Here is a 24,440-nt window from a genome sequence, read left to right on the forward strand (position 1 = left end):
AGACTGAATAGATTCAATTATTTTAGCCTGTCTGTACAACATTTGTTTTAAACCCGGAATAATTCTGGTCGCTCTTCTTTGCACTCTTTCTAGAGCAGCAATATTCTTTTTGTAGCGAGGTTACCAGAACTATTTATTTTTCACTATATATCCAAGCATCTTGTTGGTCTTTTTTATAGCGTCCCCACATTGTCTAGATGAAGACATTTCTGAGTCAACATAAACTCCTAGGTCTTTTTCATAGATTCCTTCTTGAATTTCAGCATCTTCCATATGGTATTTATAATGCACATTTGTATTGCCTGCGTGCAGTACCTTACACTTTTCCCTATTAAACGTAATTTGCCATGTGTCTGACCAGTTCTGAATGCTGTCTAGATCATTTTGAATGACCTTTGCTGCTGCAACAGTGTTTGCCACTCCTCCTATTTTTGTGTCATCTGCAAATTTAACAAGTTTGCTTACTATACCAGAATCTGAGGCATTAATATAGATTAGGAATAGCAGAGGACCTAATACTGATCCCTGTGGTACACCACTGGTTGCCTCGCTCCATTTTGAGGTTTCTCCTCTAATCAGTTCTTTCTGTTTTCTACATGTTAACCACTCCCTAATCCATGTGCATGCATTTTCTTGAATCCCCACTGCGTTCAGCTTGAGAATTATTCTTTTATACAGGAAAAAGCTTTCTGGAAATCTAAATAAACCATGTCATATGCTTTGCAGTTATCCATTGTCGATGCTGCATCCTCAGAAAAGTCAAGCAGGTTAGTTAGACACGATCTCCCTTTCCTAAAACAATGCTGGCTGTCTCCCTGGATACTGTATATATACCATATAAAAGACCGAGCAATGCCTATCCTGACTGCCTGTCTATTTTACACTTGCTCTATTAAGTAACAGCTATTGTAATCCCATACACTATGATAAATAACAGCTATTGTAATCCCATACACTATGGTACATGTCAGCACCTGAAGGTTTATTGGGTTTCAATTGCATACGCTGTACTGAAGCAGTAAGAAGAGAGCACATCAAGTGTACAAGGAGACATGAGTCTTCCAAGACTAAGTGTAGGCTTATGTACTAGAGAGGGAGGCGGTTGTCTCGGGACACTCGTTTTTCCCTTGGTTACAGCTATTATAAATCAAGAATTATTCATTTTTTTAAACATAATTTGCCAGCTTAAAGGGTTATAAAGCAGCTATAATCCCATCTCTTGGCTGTTGTATGCTTCCACATGCTGCACCAAGAAGGTCTCACTTGTGAGCTTGAAATATTATGACAAATCTGTATTTTCCTTTTTTATTATTTCTGTTACTTCACTATATAAAGCTCTTGGCTTGCATTCCTTACAGCTGTCAGATTCCTTCTCTCAAACCGGGTTTCTGGAGGGGCAGAAGTTGTACTTACAGGTCCTTTTCTAGGTTGTAATAACTTGTTATCTAGATATGTATGATGCTCTCTGTTAAATTAGATTGTATTACCATGGAATATAGATGTTCCTACAATTCAACTCCTACCCAATAGAGCTGCGAGTCACAGTTCATATATTATTTACACATTTTACACATTTACTGTACATTTTCTGATACTGTGCATTTTCTTTTGACATTTTCCTGATGGGAACTGAAAGACAAATCTGGTCTCCGCAGGATAATTTAATAAGACAACGAATCTCACAATCTTTTTTTTCTAAAACACTATTATAAAACATTACATATAGTGCAACAAAGGGCATTTATGTTTGAAAACTTCAAAATTAGCTGAATTGCAAAGCACAGACTGACACGTGACATTTTGTTACAGTTAAACTTAATTTCCCTGCTTCTTGGATCATGCTTTAATAAATACGTTGACATGTTAGTACAATAAATAATTTCCATATACACAGTAATACAAAGTCAAATCCAGGAAATACACCACCAGCGTACTGAAGAACAAAGTGAGGTGTAGAAAAAGGCAGCTGCTTGTGTTACACCAGTGAGGAGTCTGCTTGGAGGCTGGGCTTGTGTTACACCAGTGAGGAGTCTGCTTGGAGTCTGGGCTCATGTTACACCAGTGAGGAGTCTGCTTGGAGTCTGGGCTCATGTTACACCAGTGAGGAGTCTGCTTGGAGTCTGGGCTCATGTTACACCAGTGAGGAGTCTGCTTGGAGTCTGGGCTCATGTTACACCAGTGAGGAGTCTGCTTGGAGTCTGGGCTTGTGTTACACCAATGAGGAGTCTGCTTGGAGTCTGGGCTGGTGTTACACCAGTGAGGAGTTTGCTTGGAGGCTGGGCTTGTGTTACACCAATGAGGAGTCTGCTTGGAGGCTGGGCTGGTGTTACACCAGTGAGGAGTCTGCTTGGAGGCTGGGCTTGTGTTACACCAGTGAGGAGTCTGCTTGGAGTCTGGGCTTGTGTTACACCAGTGAGGAGTCTGCTTGGAGTCTGGGCTCATGTTACACCAGTGAGGAGTCTGCTTGGAGTCTGAGCTCATGTTACACCAGTGAGGAGTCTGCTTGGAGTCTGGGCTTGTGTTACACCAATGAGGAGTCTGCTTGGAGTCTGGGCTGGTGTTACACCAGTGAGGAGTCTGCTTGGAGGCTGGGCTTGTGTTACACCAGTGAGGAGTCTGCTTGGAGTCTGGGCTTGTGTTACACCAGTGAGGAGTCTGCTTGGAGTCTGGGCTCATGTTACACCAGTGAGGAGTCTGCTTGGAGTCTGGGCTCATGTTACACCAGTGAGGAGTCTGCTTGGAGGCTGGGCTTGTGTTACACCAATGAGGAGTCTGCTTGGAGGCTGGGCTGGTGTTACACCAGTGAGGAGTCTGCTTGGAGGCTGGGCTGGTGTTACACCAGTGAGGAGTCTGCTTGGAGTCTGGGCTGGTGTTACACCAGTGAGGAGTCTGCATGGAGTCTGGGCTGGTGTTACACCAGTGAGGAGTCTGCTTGGAGTCTGGGCTCATGTTACACCAATGAGGAGTCTGCTTGGAGTCTGGGCTGGTGTTACACCATTGAGGAGTCTGCTTGGAGTCTGGGCTCATGTTACACCAGTGAGGAGTCTGCTTGGAGTCTGGGCTTGTGTTACACCAGTGAGGAGTCTGCTTGGAGGCTGGGCTTGTGTTGCTTGTGTTACACCAATGAGGAGTCTGCTTGGAGTCTGGGCTGGTGTTACACCAATGAGGAGTCTGCTTGGAGGCTGGGCTTGTGTTTCATCAATGAGGAGTCTGCTTGGAGTCTGGGCTGGTGTTACACCAATGAGGAGTCTGCTTGGAGGCTGGGCTGGTGTTACACCAATGAGGAGTCTGCTTGGCGGCTGGGCTGGTGTTACACCAGTGAGGAGTCTGCTTGGAGTATGGGCTCATGTTACACCAGTGAGGAGTCTGCTTGGAGTCTGGGCTCATGTTACACCAGTGAGGAGTCTGCTTGGAGGCTTGATGCCCTTCTGGTCTTTGGGCTGCATTTTGTAAGCATGGAGATCTGCGTGGTAAAGTTGGTTCCGTTGCTTCCCATGGAAGGATGGTGATACTTTGTGTCAGTCCCTAACAACCTCTCCAGGTGCCACCTTTTCCATTTCCTCTTGATTTCTGCCTGAACCTAAAAAGCAAATAAACTGACATAAGTGCAGTTGAAACCTGTCATCGATGAGCATACTTGATTCCTGATGCAAGACATGAGTCTTTTACAGCAGGGTGCCACCTTGTCGATACATTAACAAGTATTGCGACACATGAAGACTGCATGCAGACTGGGGGACAGCCTTTGTTGCATCGAGTGTTCTACAGGCATTACTGCAGAAGCCTGCTTGTAAAATGAACATCAAATATCTATCTATCTATCTATCTATATGAAAAATAAAACTCAGTAACTGAATCATTAGCTAGAACATTTCAGCTTCCACTTTCCGGGTAGACTGGAAAGTATATACAAACACATGAGGTTTGTATCAACCACAAGCATTCTGAAAACCATTGCTTTTATTCTTTTATACAGGTGGTTAGGGCTGAAGCTCCCATCTTTCCAAACCTTATTTGCAGAATTTAAAATGGAGGTACAGTCTGTATTTTAATGTTTGGTTGCAGGGCCGGATTAAAGGACGAGGGGGCCCTATTATTTTGGGGGCCCTATGCACAATAGCTTGTGAAATGGTGTTGTAATTAGTAGCCTGTAGGTAAAGTGTATCTGCAAGGAAAGCGTTCAGTTCTACGTCAGATGCAATTTCACCATTTAGACATTGCAAAACAAATACAATGTGTAACACATACTGATCTTGGGCATCAGTCGGCTCGTCAGTGACCACTGACAAGCAACCAATTAACCAATTCCATAATCTCCTGCTTGTGATACTCGGCAACTTTATGTAAGTATTCACATCTCAGCTGGGCTGATGAAGGAATCACTCCACCATCTGCTACACTCAGTCTGAAGAATTTACTTTACTTTTTAGTTGTCCAATTTTTCAAGAGGGATATTTGTGGAAACAAACGCCTCTGTCAGGTCAAAATGTAATGTGTTTTGTGCTTCACGGTTTTCAGTGGACTTTTGGAACATGGAAGTCACCGTTTTTTGTTTCTTTGCAAGTTAAGCAGTCGCAGTACTGCTCTGGATTTCAGCCTTTCTCTTTTGGTGAATGCTTGAATCTAAATGCCTGTCAACAGCTGATACTCGGTAGTGATCCACAGTAACGTTGCAGGACGTACAGAAGAGCTTACCTCCATTGCTGTGTAAAACTCCTGCTTTACACGATCTGCTGTAGACACATGTTTAAGAGACATCCATGTTCCGTGTGCATGGTGAATATTACACACAGACACACAGCAGATCTGTAAAATTTACTTGATATGATTTTTTTTGCATGAAATACAAATAATTATGAAAATGTATTTTTATTTCTTAAGAATATTGAAAAAATCGTGGTATTGGGCTAATTTCATGATTTCCGCACACTACATAAAAGAAAAAAGACTGCACATTTGAGACTGGACAGGTTTTTAAATTGGCTCTAAAACTGAAATTGAGCCTGATTCATACATTTTATCCTGCAGACTGATGCCTCTGACGTAGGATTAGGGACGGAGCTCTCCCAGGAGGTAGAGGGCATGGAGCGTTTGGTATTGTACGCTGGCAGGAAGCTGCTTGCATGAGAGACTCAGAGCAGGTACACTGTAATCGACAAGGAATGCCTAGCCGTCATAAAAGAACAAAATGAACAGAAAGCAAGTTTCTGTGCGCCTCTTTTCCTGTGTGTGTGGGCCCGGCCGCCCACATGCACTTTCTGTAAAATGTTCCAAAAACGCTGACCTTGCATGGGCCCCAATTCTGCTGGGGGCCCTACGCTACAGCGTAATTTGAGTATAGGTAAATCTGGCCCTGTTTGGTTGAATGTTAAAATTAAGCTTGTTTTTTTTGTTACTTAAGTGTGGTCTATCACAGAGCAATCTATCACTCCAGGTGTAATCTATCACTGAAAAATCTATCAATCCAGGTGTAATCTATCACAGATCAATCTATCACTCCAGGTGTAATCTATCACTCCAGGTGTAATCTATCACTCCAGGTGTACTCTATCACAGAGCAATCTATCACTCCAGGTGTAATCTATCACTGAAAAATCTATCAATCCAGGTTTAATCTATCACAGAGCAATCTATCACAGAGCAATCTATCAATCCAGGTGTAATCTATCACAGATCAATCTCTCCAGTTAAGAATGCGCTCTGAAGAAGGGAAATTAATCACCAACGTTCTTGGCTTCTGTAACAACTACTATGCAAATAATGAGTAGCAAACAGCAATTACAGATTCAGAACCCCTCATGAGGAAGAACAAAGGAAAAAAAACTGAAAACACAACACATTTCAAACTGCCAGTTTTACCTCTCCATTAAGGAAACAATACAGGATGGCCACCACGAAGCCCTGCAAAAGAACAGAAGAATGGTGTTAGACCCCCGAATTCAGGGCCAAGATGCAAAGTGACCTTTGCCTAGAGGCAACTTTCTTACATCCCGTATTCAGATTCTTAAATAATACATCTTTAACAAATAAGATTTCTCAGGGCCTTATTCCACTAAATGTATGTTACCATATACGCTTTCACATGTTGTCTCCACTTCAGGTTGTGTTCACAAAGTGTTTACCACTGTACCAGTTGTTCTCTTAAAAGAAAGCACAGTGGAGGATAAAAAGCTTCAACCTAATAACTCAAGATGTTCATTAGGGATATTAAAATGTTTCCTATACAGTACATTATGTGTTGCCAGACAGGGGATTTGTTTTATTTTGTAGAAGAAACAGAATCTAGTTACGTAAAGTAGCATTTCTCATTTAAAAAATGCTTGGAAATTACAGGGTTAATTAATTATCACTGTCGATTGTAATTAAAAAAAAACTAAAAAAGATGTTCAGCTTTTTATAATAAAAAGCGGGTTTGCAGCAGTTTCTAAACGTGCTATTCAAATCCCATTATTCAGTCATTCTGATGAATACATGCCTTATACTTATCGTTCTTATACATCACACAGAATTACAGGGTATCACACATTTACTTTGCTCTTCAATAAACACACAGAAGAAACTGGGATTAGTTTTGTGTGTCTAACAGCTTGGCTTCATCATGCTGAGAGATGTCAGGTTTATAAAACTATTCTGGAACGTTCATGTGTGTTCGCTGATGGCTTTTGCCACATAAAGCTCCTTTTTCTACAGCCCATAATGAAGAAAATGAACAAACAAATAAAAATGAAATGCTGCCCATTTCTGAAAAGGTTAAAGTCGTGTTCTTAAATCAGGCTGCTATTGATAGTATGAAGACCATTAAACATTCGGTTCACTCATAAAGAGCTTAGGGACTTGAAGCTAGCAAAGTAGATGGCCATTCACTGACTGCCCAGGGGCTAAAGGCAGGAGGTGCACAGTGAGTGTAGCTGTTACTGTATGAGTGAGCAGTACTAGAAATAGATATTTATAAAGCAGCTTTGAAAAAAGGCAGTGCACAATAATAACCTGCCTGATTCACTTAAAGTATTCTATTTTTTATGAAAGTGCTTTCTTATCTGTAAATTGACAGTTATTATCTTCATACACATGGCTGTGCTCTGTCACTGCTATGACAGTTGAGGAGCCGTCACCTCCATTAATCATAATCAGGAGCATCATAAATATGCAGCCACCCTCTTATTGTACACATTACTGACCTGGCCTGATTGCTCTTGCAATCACTCTAGATATTCTGAGTGAAGAGGATGGATATTAACTCAGACTGTGATCCAGATGCCTTGCACATGTTCTGCAGATTGGACCCTTGGTGTGATAACCTGGTCTTACTTTGAAAGCACCAGGGTCCCAAAGGGGCTGCAGTGCTCTGTGTGCAATGCTGGAATGGCTTCCACTTGGCTGAAGGATTCACACGGCACGCATGGCACAGACTTTTCCCTGCTGCTTCATCAAGCAGCAACTTGACCTTTCAAAGAGATCTCACATGACATGCTATCATTTGGCTCATGAAAAAAGGATATTTACAGTGCATTTATCCAAGCGCTTCTGGGTGAGTTTTTGTTTTCTTGGCTTACCTGAAATGAACCCAGGATAAGCTCAAAGATCAGCTTCACATCCACTCTAAAGTGGTCGGGAACAAATGCAAAAATGATGTAATGAGCACCGAAGAGAGGAATCAGCAGCAAGGTGGATTTTGCCAGCCTTCTGTGGAACAATCACACATAAACAGTAATGGTGTTAGACTCCTAGCAACTACAACATGTAGTAATCCAGGTGGATAATCACTTCCAAATGAGAGCTTCACAGTACAATGTGTGTCTGGAATTCAGACGCAAATGGAATGTTATAAACTCATCACACCATCAGTTAGGTTGTCATATACTGTACATGTGAGCCCTGGTACAAAGACTGACCCTCCTGTCAGGGAAATGTGGACTTCTGAGCAAACTGCGTTACTAGAATAATAGAATAATGAGGAAAACTGTATTCACTAGCAACAAAAACTAGTGCTGCATAAAATCACAAAAAAACAAATTACTTTACAATTCCATTTTCTAATAACAATAGAACCCTCATAAGAGGGCTTCATTGTCAGGTAAGGCCTTTCTCATTATGTTAGCCACCCGGGCTTCGGCTCGGGATATTTAACGACACGAGGAGGGCCTTACCAGTGGATAAAACACTCTTCTTCAGACTTTATTGCTGAATTAAAAATATATATTTGAAGAGGTGATGGAAGGGTTTGCATGTTGGGTTTCATTGCTTGATTGATTGATTGAAGAGGTGATGGAAGGGTTTGCATGTTGGGTTTCTTCACTTGATTGATTGAAGAGGTGATGGAAGGGTTTGCATGTTGGGTTTCTTCACTTGATTGATTGAAGAGGTGATGGAAGGGTTTGCATGTTGGGTTTCATTGCTTGATTGATTGATTGAAGAGGTGATGGAAGGGTTTGCATGTTGGGTTTCTTCACTTGATTGATTGATTGAAGAGGTGATGGAAGGGTTTGCATGTTGGGTTTCTTCACTTGATTGATTGATTGAAGAGGTGATGGAAGGGTTTGCATGTTGGGTTTCTTCACTTGATTGATTGATTGAAGAGGTGATGGAAGGGTTTGCATGTTGGGTTTGTTCACTTGATTGATTGATTGAAGAGGTGATGGAAGGGTTTGCATGTTGGGTTTCTTCACTTGATTAATTGAAGAGGTGATGGAAGGGTTTGCATGTTGGGTTTCTTCACTTGATTGATTGAAGAGGTGATGGAAGGGTTTGCATGTTGGGTTTCTTCACTTGATTGATTGAAGAGGTGATGGAAGGGTTTGCATGTTGGGTTTCTTCACTTGATTGATTGATTGAAGAGGTGATGGAAGGGTTTGCATGTTGGGTTTCTTCACTTGATTGATTGATTGAAGAGGTGATGGAATGGGTTTGCATGTTGGGGTTCTTCACTTGATTGATTGAAGAGGTGATGGAAAGGGGTTGCATGTTGGATTTCTTCACCTGATTGATTGAAGAGGTGATGGAAGGGTTTGCATGTTGGGTTTCTTCACTTGATTGATTGATTGAAGAGGTGATGGAAGGGTTTGCATGTTGGGTTTCTTCACTTGATTGATTGAAGAGGTGATGGCAGGGTTTGCATGTTGGGTTTCTTCACTTGATTGATTGAAGAGGTGATGGAAGGGTTTGCATGTTGGGTTTCTTCACTTGATTGATTGAAGAGGTGATGGAAGGGTTTGCATGTTGGGTTTCTTCACTTGATTGATTGAAGAGGTGATGGAAGGGTTTGCATGTTGGGTTTCTTCACTTGATTGATTGATTGAAGAGGTGATGGAAGGGTTTGCATGTTGGGTTTCTTCACTTGATTGATTGATTGAAGAGGTGATGGAATGGGTTTGCATGTTGGGGTTCTTCACTTGATTGATTGAAGAGGTGATGGAAAGGGGCTGCATGTTGGATTTCTTCACCTGATTGATTGAAGAGGTGATGGAAGGGTTTGCATGTTGGGTTTCTTCACTTGATTGATTGATTGAAGAGGTGATGGAAGGGTTTGCATGTTGGGTTTCTTCACTTGATTGATTGAAGAGGTGATGGCAGGGTTTGCATGTTGGGTTTCTTCACTTGATTGATTGAAGAGGTGATGGAAGGGTTTGCATGTTGGGTTTCTTCACTTGATTGATTGAAGAGGTGATGGAAGGGTTTGCATGTTGGGGTTCTTCACTTGATTGATTGAAGAGGTGATGGAAAGGGGTTGCATGTTGGATTTCTTCACCTGATTGATTGAAGAGGTGATGGAAGGGTTTGCATGTTGGGTTTCTTCACTTGATTGATTGATTGAAGAGGTGATGGAAGGGTTTGCATGTTGGGTTTCTTCACTTGATTGATTGAAGAGGTGATGGAAGGGTTTGCATGTTGGGTTTCTTCACTTGATTGATTGAAGAGGTGATGGAAGGGTTTGCATGTTGGGTTTCTTCACTTGATTGATTGAAGAGGTGATGGAAGGGTTTGCATGTTGGGTTTCTTCACTTGATTGATTGATTGAAGAGGTGATGGAAGGGTTTGCATGTTGGGTTTCTTCACTTGATTGATTGATTGAAGAGGTGATGGAATGGGTTTGCATGTTGGGGTTCTTCACTTGATTGATTGAAGAGGTGATGGAAAGGGGTTGCATGTTGGGTTTCTTCACCTGATTGATTGAAGAGGTGATGGAAGGGTTTGCATGTTGGGTTTCTTCACTTGATTGATTGATTGAAGAGGTGATGGAAGGGTTTGCATGTTGGGTTTCTTCACTTGATTGATTGAAGAGGTGATGGCAGGGTTTGCATGTTGGGTTTCTTCACTTGATTGATTGAAGAGGTGATGGAAGGGTTTGCATGTTGGGTTTCTTCACTTGATTGATTGAAGAGGTGATGGAAGGGTTTGCATGTTGGGGTTCTTCACTTGATTGATTGAAGAGGTGATGGAAAGGGGTTGCATGTTGGATTTCTTCACCTGATTGATTGAAGAGGTGATGGAAGGGTTTGCATGTTGGGTTTCTTCACTTGATTGATTGATTGAAGAGGTGATGGAAGGGTTTGCATGTTGGGCTTCTTCACTTGATTGATTGAAGAGGTGATGGAAGGGTTTGCATGTTGGGTTTCTTCACTTGATTGATTGATTGAAGAGGTGATGGAAGGGTTTGCATGTTGGGTTTCTTCACTTGATTGATTGAAGAGGTGATGGCAGGGTTAGCATGTTGGGTTTCTTCACTTGATTGATTGAAGAGGTGATGGAAAGGGGTTGCATGTTGCTGCAAATGGTACATTTCCTAACAGACTTGACAAACAGACAGGGATTATCACAGACAAGCTCTAAATTCAATACTCACAAATACTGGTTGGATTCACTCCTCCCGACATCCGGAGAGTGTAGCTTTTGAAGCAGTATGCGGATAATGCAGATTAAGAGAATAGAGTTAGCCTGCAAAATAAATTAAAACTGGAATGAGGGCTATTGTAGGGATGCAACTGTTTTTTTTATGTTTTAATGGATACACCCACACCCACACACGCATCATATATTATATATATATATATATATTGTGACCATAGACGTGGGCTGGTCACGAATGGTAAATATGTGGGTCCTAGCATATTATGGTATACAGGACCGGGGCACTGGAAAGTGCCGGATTGAGCAGGGAAAGACTACATCTCCCAAGAGACAATGCGGGAGTTGTAGTTAATAGGGCCTACAAAAATGGCAGCCACCAAAGAAACTACAAGGACCAGGGGTACAAGGGTTTAATTGAAATGTAAACCAGCACAGCTGCAGGTGGTTAAGATGTGTTAGTTTTGTAAGTGGCTGGACTGGTTGACAATAAAAGGAAATTATCTCCTTTGTTCAGGGTCGAGCTGGGGGAGGCTTATGGTGGTTGCGGTTAGACTGTGTGGAGAGAGGAGAAATTAAGGAAAAGACAAAAAGAAATCCGGTGCAACAAGTTTAAAACTGGTAAGTAGCTTAGCTACCCAGTGAATAAGATAGATAAAGGGGGGGGGGGGGGGAGTGAAGTCAGATCTCCAAACGGAGATAGGTATTGTTTAGTTTTGTTTAGTTTAGTTTTGTTTGGTGGAAATAAATACACAGGCACCGTACTGTTTTATTTCATTTCTGTGGTCCTGTGATTCTGTCTTACACCAAAGGAGTGCCATCTGTTTATATTTCATAATGCACTGCATAGAATCCAGTACTTTATTATACTGCAGGATTCATTGCATTGATCTAAACAGGGGGGACATGGACCGAATCATTAAAACTGGACCCTCAGCTACACTGTAAGTGGAAACATTTTGGATTAAAAAAAATTCACATGAGTTCAATGTCATTCTATGGAATATACTGGCTGAGTTCAATGTCATTCTGTTGAATAGCATCTGCTGAGTTCAATGTCATTCTGTGGGTTTATTATAAAAAGGGTTTCAAGATGCCGTGGTTCAGCATTTCTTTGGATTCTGTGACCTCAAAGTTTCTTAGATGCAGTGGCTTTAAATTGTTAAGTAGTGTTAAATCCATGTTGTTTACTTCTCTTCTTGTGTTTTCACTGTTTTCTTGAAAGCTTTGACGAGGATGCTTTTTTGAAAAGAAGAACAAATAAGTACCATATTCCTTCAAATTTACGATGCACTTTTTGAAAAAAATGTTTGCTTCTCAAAAATAGCCTGCATCTTAAATTCAGGTACAGTAGTGATGCGTGTATTGAAATCACCAGCAAAAGACATGACTACCCGAGTACACAAGCAGCAACGTGACTGACTACTGAGAAAAGAGGAACAAAGACATCACTGCCCGAATACACAAGCAGCAACGTGACTGACTGCTGAGAAAAGAGGAACAAAGACATCACTGCCCGAATACACAAGCAGCAACGTGACTGACTGCTGAGAAAAGAGGAACAAAGACATCACTGGCTGAATACACAAGCAGCAACGTGACTGACTGACGAGAAAAGAGGAACAAAGACATCACTGCCCAAATACACAAGCAGCAACGTGACTGACTGCTGAGAAAAGAGGAACAAAGACATCACTGCCCAAATACACAAGCAGCAACGTGACTGACTGCTGAGAAAAGAGGAACAAAGACATCACTGCCTGAATACACAAGCAGCAACGTGACTGACTGCTGAGAAAAGAGGAACAAAGACATCACTGCCCAAATACACAAGCAGCAATGTGACTGACTGCTGAGAAAAGAGGAACAAAGACATCACTGCCTGAATACACAAGCAGCAACGTGACTGACTGACGAGAAAAGAGGAACAAAGACATCACTGCCCGAATACACAAGCAGCAACGTGACTGACTGCTGAGAAAAGAGGAACAAAGACATCACTGCCCGAATACACAAGCAGCAACGTGACTGACTGCTGAGAAAAGAGGAACAAAGACATCACTGGCTGAATACACAAGCAGCAACGTGACTGACTGACGAGAAAAGAGGAACAAAGACATCACTGCCCAAATACACAAGCAGCAACGTGACTGACTGCTGAGAAAAGAGGAACAAAGACATCACTGCCCAAATACACAAGCAGCAACGTGACTGACTGCTGAGAAAAGAGGAACAAAGACATCACTGCCTGAATACACAAGCAGCAACGTGACTGACTGCTGAGAAAAGAGGAACAAAGACATCACTGCCCAAATACACAAGCAGCAATGTGACTGACTGCTGAGAAAAGAGGAACAAAGACATCACTGCCTGAATACACAAGCAGCAACGTGACTGACTGACGAGAAAAGAGGAACAAAGACATCACTGCCCGAATACACAAGCAGCAACGTGACTGACTGCTGAGAAAAGAGGAACAAAGACATCACTGCCCGAATACACAAGCAGCAACGTGACTGACTGATGAGAAAAGAGGAACAAAGACATCACTGCCCAAATACACAAGCAGCAACGTGACTGACTGCTGAGAAAAGACGAACCAAAATGTTACTGCCCAACCTTGAATCATCCATGATACACAGACAGCCATTTTCAAAGAAGCACCATTAGCTTCCTGAGGAATTCAGAGAGAAGCTTTTACAATTTCAGCATTTCTAACAAACAGTGCCAGCTTGGACAGATCAGAAATGCTGATCAGACCCCCGTATTTTTCGACATGCCAAGGAATACCACAGTTCACAAACTGGGAGAAAAACAGGTGTGAGTAATCACGACTGTAAATGAGACACAGCACATACCTGTACTGCTCTGTGTGAGAGCAGACTGGAAATGAGACACAACACATACCTGTACTGCTCTGTGTGAGAGCAGACTGGAAATGAGACACAGCACATACCTGTACTGCTCTGTGTGAGAGCAGACTGGAAATGAGACACAGCACATACCTGTACTGCTCTGTGTGAGAGCAGACGGACACAAACTGCCTCCATATGTGGAATTGAGGTTGTATCTTTGTAAATGCAGATTTTTATTTTTTCCTCAAACTGAGGGTTTTAAATTTGAAGGAATACAGTAATCCAGAAAATCAAAAGGGAACACGCTGTACCCTGTCATTTACATTAATACAACCTAGAGCTGTATTAAAAAGGATGATTTAGTCCTTATTTTGCATCAGTATATTTTATAATTATAATCTGCCTATGCTGATGCACTCGATAACACGTTCACAAAACAAAACATTTCATTTGGAACAGAAGTGAACTTATATTTAGTCAGGAAGCTCATGCAATAGATTATTTATTAAAACATAGACTAAACAACACTACTACATTATACATATTTTACACTACATAGCTTGCTAATAAGTGGAAAGGCTGACCATAGTGAAGTCATGGGCAGGGGCTCAAAAAGCAGGTGGAGGCTGGGGAGGAGGAGGCGAACTGGCGCACAGCAGGGAGGTAATGGATTGAGGTAAGATATAAATCCTTTCCTTGCCGATCACTAAATGCATTGTTTATTGAAGGACAATTAAGATACTAGCTATTGGACTGAATGATTTGTTCTGGTATTGGAAGCACCTCAAATCCGCTTGATGTTTATGTGATTTGATCTGAGGTTAAAGTGAGTTCCCTGCCTGAACCAGCGCTTTGCTTAATCCCAGTTCAATCAGTCAGCAGCTACACCCACTCAGCAATGCTCTGACAGAATGGGACTGCAGTGAGTGCATGCTTCCCATTTGAAATACTACATCGCTGTGCGAAGGCTCATGTTGCAATATGTCTAAACTTCCTGCTGGCTCCCTTGTGGCCATTTCAATTCAAAACACACCGTCATTTGAAGTCTTCATTCCCTGGGGTGCGAGGACATATCTCTTCATTAAGTAAAGTGACTCTCCTCCTTGCCCGGGCTGAGATCCAGATGCTTGTCACTCCTCTGCGTGGGCTCAGACCCAAAAGAATGACTAATGCAAGCCTCAGAGTGCATGCAGATAATACTGTATTGCTGCACAAACTGAACTGCGAGCTTACATCTTGAGAAAACCCCTAGAACAACTGTCTAGTCACTTACATCTTGAGAATACCCCTAGAACTGTCTAGTTACTTACATCTAGAGAATACCCCTAGAACTGTCTAGTTACTTACATCTTGAGAATGCCCCTAGAACTGTCTAGTTACTTACATCTTGAGAATACCCCTAGAACTCTCTAGTCACTTACATCTTGAGAATACCCCTAGAACTGTGTAGTTACTTACATCTAGAGAATACCCCTAGAACTGTCTAGTCACTTACATCTTGAGAATACCCCTAGAACTGTCTAGTTACTTACATCTTGAGAATACCCCTAGAACTGTCTAGTTACTTACATCTTGAGAATACCCCTAGAACTGTCTAGTCACTTACATCTTGAGAATACCCCTAGAACTGTCTAGTTACTTACATCTTGAGAATATCCCTAGAACTGTCTAGTTACTTACATCTTGAGAATACCCCTAGAACTCTCTAGTCACTTACATCTTGAGAATACCCCTAGAACTGTGTAGTTACTTACATCTAGAGAATACCCCTAGAACTGTCTAGTCACTTACATCTTGAGAATACCCCTAGAACTGTCTAGTTACTTACATCTTGAGAATACCCCTAGAACTGTCTAGTTACTTACATCTTGAGAATACCCCTAGAACTGTCTAGTTACTTACATCTTGAGAATACCCCTAGAACTGTCTAGTCACTTACATCTTGAGAATACCCCTAGAACTGTCTAGTTACTTACATCTTGAGAATACCCCTAGAACTGTCTAGTCACTTACATCTTGAGAATACCCCTAGAACTGTCTAGTCACTTACATCTTGAGAATACCCCTAGAACTGTCTAGTTACTTACATCTTGAGAATATCCCTAGAACTGTCTAGTTACTTACATCTTGAGAATACCCCTAGAACTGTCTAGTTACTTACATCTTGAGAATACCCCTAGAACTGTCTAGTCACTTACATCTTGAGAATACCCCTAGAACTGTCTAGTTACTTACATCTTGAGAATACCCCTAGAACTGTCTAGTTACTTACATCTTGAGAATACCCCTAGAACTGTCTAGTCACTTACATCTTGAGAATACCCCTAGAACTGTCTAGTCACTTACATCTTGAGAATACCCCTAGAACTGTCTAGTTACTTACATCTTGAGAATACCCCTAGAACTGTCTAGTTACTTACATCTTGAGAATACCCCTAGAACTGTCTAGTCACTTACATCTTGAGAATACCCCTAGAACTGTCTAGTTACTTACATCTTGAGAATACCCCTAGAACTGTCTAGTTACTTACATCTAGAGAATACCTTGTGGCGGACTGTCCCGCCACTATATATACGTGCGCTGTTTTATTATTATTTCTATTATTATTGTTTGCGGCACGGATGTAAAGTCGCCACCATCATGTGTTATTGTTTTGTATTTTTTTATTTTAAAACCTCGTGAGGATGCGTGACTGTCAGCTACCGATTGTTTAACTAGCTGACAGCCACGCAGACTTATTGCAGACTGTGGCCGAGGGGTAATAAGATAATTAATATCTAGTTAACCCCTCAGCCAGAATATAAAATCCTGCAGCTTTCTTTGTTCGGGGAAGGGTGTTCGGAGTAGAGAACAAGAGTAGAGGCAGGAGGTAAAGAGAATATAACAATTGCTGAACGTGCTGGTTTATACAATCTAGAATTAGGTTCTGCACTATCATATTGAAATTTCTAGCACCTTACTATTATAGCATCCAAGACAATACTATCATAGCATCAAAAGGTATGAATACTTTTGAATTCGCATTTTTGGAGTTTTGCTATCACATTGCTGAAATAAGTAATTGTACACATCTTTTTTCTTGTAACTTTTTTTTCCTCATCCACAAAAGCAAAACTTTTGCTACGAAAGAGTTTTCCGAAAATTCTTTGTTTTTGAGAAATTTCTAGAAATCATACATTTCCATTGAGGTATGTAAACTTTCGACAACTGTATATACAGCTCTGGAAAAAATTAAGAGACCACTGCAAAATTATCAGTTTCTCTGGTTTTACTATTTATAGGTATGTGTTTGGGTAAAATGAACATTTTTTGTTTTATTCTATAAACTACTGACAACATTTCTCCCAAATTCCAAATAAAAATATTGTCATTTAGAGCATTTATTTGCAGAAAATGACAACTGGTCAAAATAACAAAAAAGATGCAGTGTTGTCAGACCTCGAATAATGCAAAGAAAATAAGTTCATATTCATTTTTAAACAACACAATACTAATGTTTTAACTTAGGAAGAGTTCAGAAATCAATATTTGGTGGAATAACCCTGATTTTCAAGCACAGCTTTCATGCGTCTTGGCATGCTCTCCACCAGTCTTTCACATTGATGTTGGGTGACTTTATGCCACTCCTGGCGCAAAAATTCAAGCAGCTCGGCTTTGTTTGATGGCTTGTGACCATCCATCTTCCCCGTGATCACATTCCAGAGGTTTTCAATGGGGTTCAGGTCTGGAGATTGGGCTGGCCATGACAGGGTCTTGATCTGGTGGTCCTCCATCCACACCTTGATTGACCTGGCTGTGTGGCACGGAGCATTGTCCTGCTGGAAAAACCAATCCTCAGAGTTGGGGAACATTGTCAGAGCAGAAGGAAACAACCTTGTACTTGGCTTGATTCATGCGTCCTTCACAAAGACAAATCTGCCCGATTCTAGTCTTGCTGAAGCACCCCCAGATGAGTCCAATTTTCAGCTTTGCCCAACACCTGGTCGTCTAATGGTTAGACGGAGACCTGGAGAGGCCTACAAGCCACAGTGTCTCGCACCCACTGTGAAATGTGGGGGGTGTTTCAGCAAGGCTGGAATCGGGCAGCTTTGGCATGAATCAAGCCAAGTACAAGGTTGTCCTGGAAGAAAACTTGCTTCCTTCTGCTCTGACAATGTTCCCCAACTCTGAGGATTGGTTTTTCCAGCAGGACAATGCTCCATACCACACAGCCAGGTCAATCAAGGTGTGGATGGAGGACCACCAGATCAAGACCCTGTCATGGCCAGCCCAATCTCCAGACCTGAACCCCATTGAAAACCTCTGGAATGTGATCACGGGGAAGATGGATGGTCACAAGCCATCAAACAAAGCCGAGCTGCTTGAATTTTTGCGCCAGGAGTGGCATAAAGTCACCCAACATCAATGTGAAAGACTGGTGGAGAGCATGCCAAGACACATGAAAGCTGTGCTTGAAAATCAGGGTTATTCCACCAAATATTGATTTCTGAACTCTTCCTAAGTTAAAACATTAGTATTGTGTTGTTTAAAAATGAATATGAACTTATTTTCTTTGCATTATTCGAGGTCTGACAACACTGCATCTTTTTTGTTATTTTGACCAGTTGTCATTTTCTGCAAATAAATGCTCTAAATGACAATATTTTTATTTGGAATTTGGGAGAAATGTTGTCAGTAGTTTATAGAATAAAACAAAAATGTTCATTTTACCCAAACACATACCTATAAATAATAAAACCAGAGAAACTGATAATTTTGCAGTGGTCTCTTAATTTTTTCCAGAGCTGTATAATTATATATATATATATATATATATATATATATATATATATATATATATATATATATATATATATATTTGAGAAAGGCTCCCTTTTGATATTTACCCAGTTGGCTTAATTCACAAAATGGATTGGATAAATGGCCCATTTATAAAAGTAATGATACATTCCTCCTGACAGTGCAAAATGGCAAACCCATTTTCCAAAGGGCTTTTAGCCTTTAATTCAAGTACAATGTGATGCTGGTTGTTCTTTCTTGCCAACAAAGAAAAATTGCTGTAATATAAAAGCAGCTGCAGATTAGTATTCAGGTAGACATTACAAAGTTTAAAACTGGCAAGGGACCACAACCTAAAGTGTATGTATGTATATATATATATATATATATATATATATATATATATATATATATATATAGCTCTGTAAAGGGCCCTGCAATGGGTTAATGCAGTGAGGGTTTTGAGATTATTTAGTGAGCGTTTTTAACTTCACGCTAACAGGATTTCAGCTATTCAATATGTTTTTAGCTCAAAAACAGTTTTTATACTGCGGTTTAGCCATGTTCCATTGTCGACAAAATAATGATTACTATTACAGGCCATTTATAAGAACATAAGAACATAAGAACATAAGTTCACAGAGTACCTTTTAGAGAAGCTGCTTATGTAATGGAGAGCCACTTGGACCTTAAATAATCATTTCATTAATAAAAAATTCTTGAGGCTGATCTATAAAATAGTTAGAATATTTACTATACTAAAATAAGATTAGTTCAAAAAAACATTTCTTAAAACACTGATTAGCTGATTTTATTGTAACCCTAAATTCAGTTTCTTTTAGTATTTGTATTTCTGGGGCTCCTGAGTGGTGCATCCAGTAAAGACGCTCCATGTGGAGTGCAGGATGCGCTCTATAGTCTGGACATCGCAAGTTCGAGTCCAGGCTATTCCTTTGCCGACCGAGGATGGGAGCTTCCAGGGGGCGGCGAGGGTTAGGTCGGCCAGGGTGTCCTCGACTCACCGCGCACCAGCGACCCCTGTAGTCTGGCTAGGCGCCTGCAGGCTTGCCTGTAAGCTGCCCGAGAGCTGCGTTGTCCTCCGACGCTGTAGCTCTTGGGTGGCTGCACGGTGAGTCCGCAGTGTGAAAAAAAGCAGTCGGCTGACGGCACACGCTTCGGAGGACAGCGTGTGTTCGTCTTCGCCCTCCCGAGTCAGCGCGGGGGTGGTAGCGGTGAGCTGAGCCTAAAAATAATTGGGCATTTCAAATTGGGAGAAAATAATAAAAATAATTGGCAACGACTAAATTTAAAAAAAAAAAAAAAAGTATTTGTATATCTAATGGTAGATCCTGCATCAGCTAGGGGAAGTGTGGTGCAGTTAACAGGTTCTGGTTACACTCTGGTGTACCCGATGTACTTAGAGATTACATGTTGGTAACACTTTACATTAAGTGACTCTGACTACTGTGTATTCACATTGTAGATACTTAATAAATACATGTGTACATGTACATAATTACAATGCGATTATGTATAGTTACAATGTATTTAATGTGTACATTTTGTTGCATGATATAACCCTAACCCAAACCTTTTTCTGATACAATTGTGTACTTACATATAATGTGCAAAACGATGTACACATTAAGTACACTGTAACTATGCATAATAGCACAGTAGTTATGTGTAAGTACACATGCATTTACAAAGTAGCTACTATGTAAATACACAGTAATTAGAGACATAAGAACATAAGGAAGTTTACAAATGAGAGGATACCATTCGGCCCATCTTGCTTGTTTGGTTATTAGTAGCTTATTGTTTCCAGAATCTCATCAAGCAGTTTCTTGAAGGATCCCAGGGTGTCAGCTTCAACAATATTACAGGGGAGTTGGTTCCAGACCCTCACAATTCTCTGTAAAAAAGTGCATCCTAATTTCTATTCTGAATGCCCCTTTATCTAATCTCCATTTGTGACCCCTGGTCCTTGTTTCTTTTTTCAGGTCGAAAAAGTACCTTGGGTCGACATTGCCAATAACTTTTAGAATTTTGAATGCTTAAATCAGATCGCCGCGTAGTCTTCTTTGTTCAAGACTGAATAGATTCAATTCTTTAAGCCTGTCTGCATATGACATGCCTTTTAAACCCAGAATAATTCTGGTCGCTCTTCTTTACACTCTTTCTAAAGCAGTAATATCCTTTTTGTAACGAGGTGACGAGAACTGAACACAATATTCCAGAAGAGGTCTTACTAATGCATTGTAAAGTTTTAACATTACTTCCCTTGATTTAAATTCAACACTTTTCACTATATATCCGAGCATCTTGTTGGCCTTTTTTTTTTATAGTTTCCCCACATTGTCTAGATGAAGGCATTTCTGAGTCCACATAAACTCCTAGGTCTTTTTCATAGATTCCTTCTTCAATTTCAGTATCTCCCATATGATATTTATAATCGGAACTCCTTCTAGTAGGATCTAAAACTCAACTTAAGAATCTAAATATAGCTGCCCTGAACCTCGGAAACTGTCTGCTGCTGTCTTGCCCCACAGTACGAAGCCTTGGTACTTCTGGACAGCAACCTCTCCTTTGATGCCCACATCTCCTCCGTGGTCAAATCTTCCTTGTACCATCCCTACCTTTCCCTCCCAGATGCAGAGATATTTTGTCATGCATTTGTCTCCTCTCGACTCGACTACTGTAACTCTCTACATGGTGGTCTCCCGGCATGCGCCATAAACCGACTGCAGCTAGTTCAGAATGCCGCTGCCAGGATCCTTACCAGATGTAAAAAACGTGATCACATCACCCCCGTCTTGCCCAGCTGCACTGGCTACCTGTAAAGTTCAGGATTATTTTCAAAACTCTCCTGCTCACCTGCAATGCCCTTCATCACACAGGTCCCGAGTACCTCCTCAACCTGCTGACCCGCTATGCCCCTGCCAGCAAGAGGAGGTCCTCCGACTCTGGACTGCTTGTTATCACCAAGCAAAAGTGCACCACACTTGGAGAACGCTTGTTTAGCTTCATGGCTCCGACTCTTTGAACTCTCTCTGAGCTGTGGTGCGTGACGCTCCCACCGTCGTTCGCTTTAAATCAACTCTCAAGACCCACCTGTTCTCTCTTGCTTTCCATGTTCTTTAAGCCTGATATCTGCTATTAGCTGCTGTGTTGCTGCTACTATTTAATTGATTATGCTACTATCATGTATTATGCACTTTCCACTGTATTTAATGTATTATGCATTTGTTTTTATATACTGTATATCTTGTATGATGCATTTCTCTGTATTTAAAGTACAATGGATTTTCTTGTTGTTACTGCATCTTGTAAAGCACTTTGTGATGGTGGTCCACTATGAAAAGCGCTATATAAAATAAAAATTGAGTGAATTGATTGAATGCCCATTGTCATTGCCTGCATGCAGTACCTTACACTTTTCTCTATTAAATGTCATTTGCCATGTGTCTGCCCAGTTCTGAATGCTGTCCAGAACATTTTGAATGACCTTTGCTGCTGCAACAGTGTTTGCCACTCCTCTTATTTTTGTGTCGTCTGCAAATTTAACAAGTTTACTTACTATAAGAATCTAAATCATTAATGTAGATTAGCAATAGCAGAGGACCTAATACTGATCCCTGTGGTACATCACTGGTTACCTCGCTCCATTTTGAGGTTTCTCCTCTAATCAGTACTTTCTGTTTTCTACATGTTAATTACTCCCTAATCCATGTGCATGCATTACCTTGAATCCCTACTGCGTTCATTTTGATAATTAATCTTTTATGCGGGACTTTGTCGAAAGCTTTCTGGAAATCTAAATAAACCATGTTATATGCTTTGCAATTATCCATTTTCAATGTTGCATCCTCAAAGAAATCAAGCAGGTTAGTTAGACATGATCTCCCTTTCCTAAAACCATGCTGACTGTCTCCCAGGATATTGTTAACATATAGGTAATTTTCCATTTTGGATCTTATTATAGTTTCAATGAGTTTACATATAATAGAAGTCAGGCTTATTGGTCTGTAGTTACCTGGTTCAGTTTTGTCTCCCTTTTTGTGGATCGGTATTACGTTTGCAATTTTCCAGTCTGTCGGTAGAACCCCTGTGTCGAGAGACTGTTGAAAACTTGTGTTTGCAGTTCCATGTTCTCTTTTTGGTCCCTTTTAAACAGTCTGTAAAGTGCCTTTTTTCTCTGAATATTTTTTTTATTGATCTATTAAACCATTTTGGCAATTTTGTTTTAGATTTAGACTTGTCTACTTTTGGGATGTAATTGTTTTGCGCCTCTAGTACTACAGTACTACAGCCATGTTTTCTCTATTTTACTCCAATCAACTTCTGTTAGTCTCCGTTTCATACCTTCATAGTTTGCCTTTCTAAAATTGTAAACCTTAGCTTTAGTCATTACATTTTGGGTTTTATAAAGCACTTCAAATGAGACACAATGTAAAATGTTACTGATTTATTTTTGGGAGTTCTATTATCCAGTCGCCAGGATGGTGAAACGGAAAATGATACACAAAGTGAATCTAAACAAAATGATAAACACATGAATTGAGATGACCCATTCCCTGGTATTTAAATAGATCCCACTATCTAGAGTATGCATACAAAATATCATCAAAAAACAAAGGTCTGTGTTAACCTCATGGTTTGAGTTCACACTGTTAATATACTGCACATTGAGCAGGGGTACAAACTGCCTTATTCACTGCCATCACAGCGCCTAAATGCACAGCATCTCAAAGCGCTTGCTTTACAATATAAAACGCAGTAACAATAAAAACACAGCAACATTCCATGTAAAAACACAGCAGGTACACAGATAATACATATTTTAGTTTAAGATATAAAACAAAGTTATACATAATTCCAAGTTACATGAAAAACTAACTGATAGAATGCCAATAGATAAACATGCGTTTTTCGTTGTTTCTTAAATATCTATGGTTTTAGAGTCCTTGATTGCCTGTAGAGATCATTCCAGAGTCTGGGTGCATAGCAGCAAAATGCCCGATCCCCCATAGAATGAAGCTTAGCTCTGGGAATTCTTAACAACCAGAGGTAGCAGAGCGCACATCACACGCAGGAATGTACTTAAACAGGTCTGAGATGTAGCTGGGAACCAGACCGTTAAGAGCCTTATCAATTAATAATAAAATCTTAAAGTCAATCCTGCTCTTAACAGGCAACCAGTGCAAAGAAGCCAGAACTGGTGTGATATGTGCACACAATGTGGAAGCTGTTAAAACAGGAGCAGTGGAATTCTGAATATACTGCAGCCTAGAGCAGCCTTTGAGGCACCTACAAGCAAGGCATTGCAGGAGTCAAGCCAGGGGAGACAAAGGCAAGCACAAGCCTCTCCGCAGCAGACAGAGAAAGAATAGAATGCTGATGCGCTGTATTCCGGAGATGGAAAAAAGACACCTTAGTGACATTACGGATATGAGACTCAAAGGTTAAACTAGGGTCAAAAAACACACCTAGATTCCTGACCTCAGAGCTGGATTTAACTTCAAGCCCATCAATCACCAAACTGAAACAGTCGAGATTGCTCAGTTGTCGAGGAGAGCCGAGCAGCATTACCTCCGTTTTATCAAAGTTTAACTGCAGAAAATGTTGCCGCATCCAAATTTACGAAGAAAATAAAAAAGTTAGATGAATGGAAGTTGGAACCCTACCGGCACCAGGCAAGTGAACGACTCCTCAGAAGAATATCACGTTCATTTAACTCTCTCAGTTAGTGGTATGCGTACAGAGGAATCATCTATTCAGGTGATGATATCATGTTTTTGAAAGCTATTGGGAAGCACACCAAGCTGATCAAAAGGAAAACAAGCTGGCTGTCCTGCTCAAAGGTGAGGTGGACTGTCCAGGGATTCTTGTCCAGGACCTTATTTTTTTTTTTGCTGGCGGGAAATAACTTGCGTTGGGAGAGAAAGGCAGAGCAATGTTAA

At 40.8% G+C, this 24,440-nt stretch overlaps 1 protein-coding gene across 2 annotated transcripts in view; it reads right to left on the minus strand.

Moving 5' to 3' along the window:
• Positions 1-2,068: 2,068 nt before the first annotated feature.
• The window catches only part of LOC117399302 (vasoactive intestinal polypeptide receptor-like), a 92,504-nt gene continuing 70,132 nt past the window's right edge, over positions 2,069-24,440 (minus strand). For both annotated transcript variants that reach the window (XM_033998399.3, XM_033998398.3), the window contains 4 exons: positions 10,841-10,932; positions 7,554-7,683; positions 5,860-5,901; positions 2,069-3,580 (listed from right to left, as the gene is read on the minus strand). In XM_033998399.3, the coding sequence (XP_033854290.1) occupies positions 3,389-3,580; positions 5,860-5,901; positions 7,554-7,683; positions 10,841-10,932 (456 nt within the window). In that variant the 3' untranslated portion in view covers positions 2,069-3,388. The remainder of the gene's footprint in view (positions 3,581-5,859; positions 5,902-7,553; positions 7,684-10,840; positions 10,933-24,440) is intronic.

This window comes from Acipenser ruthenus, chromosome 4, assembly GCF_902713425.1.
Source record: "Acipenser ruthenus chromosome 4, fAciRut3.2 maternal haplotype, whole genome shotgun sequence".
NCBI lineage: Eukaryota > Metazoa > Chordata > Actinopteri > Acipenseriformes > Acipenseridae > Acipenser > Acipenser ruthenus.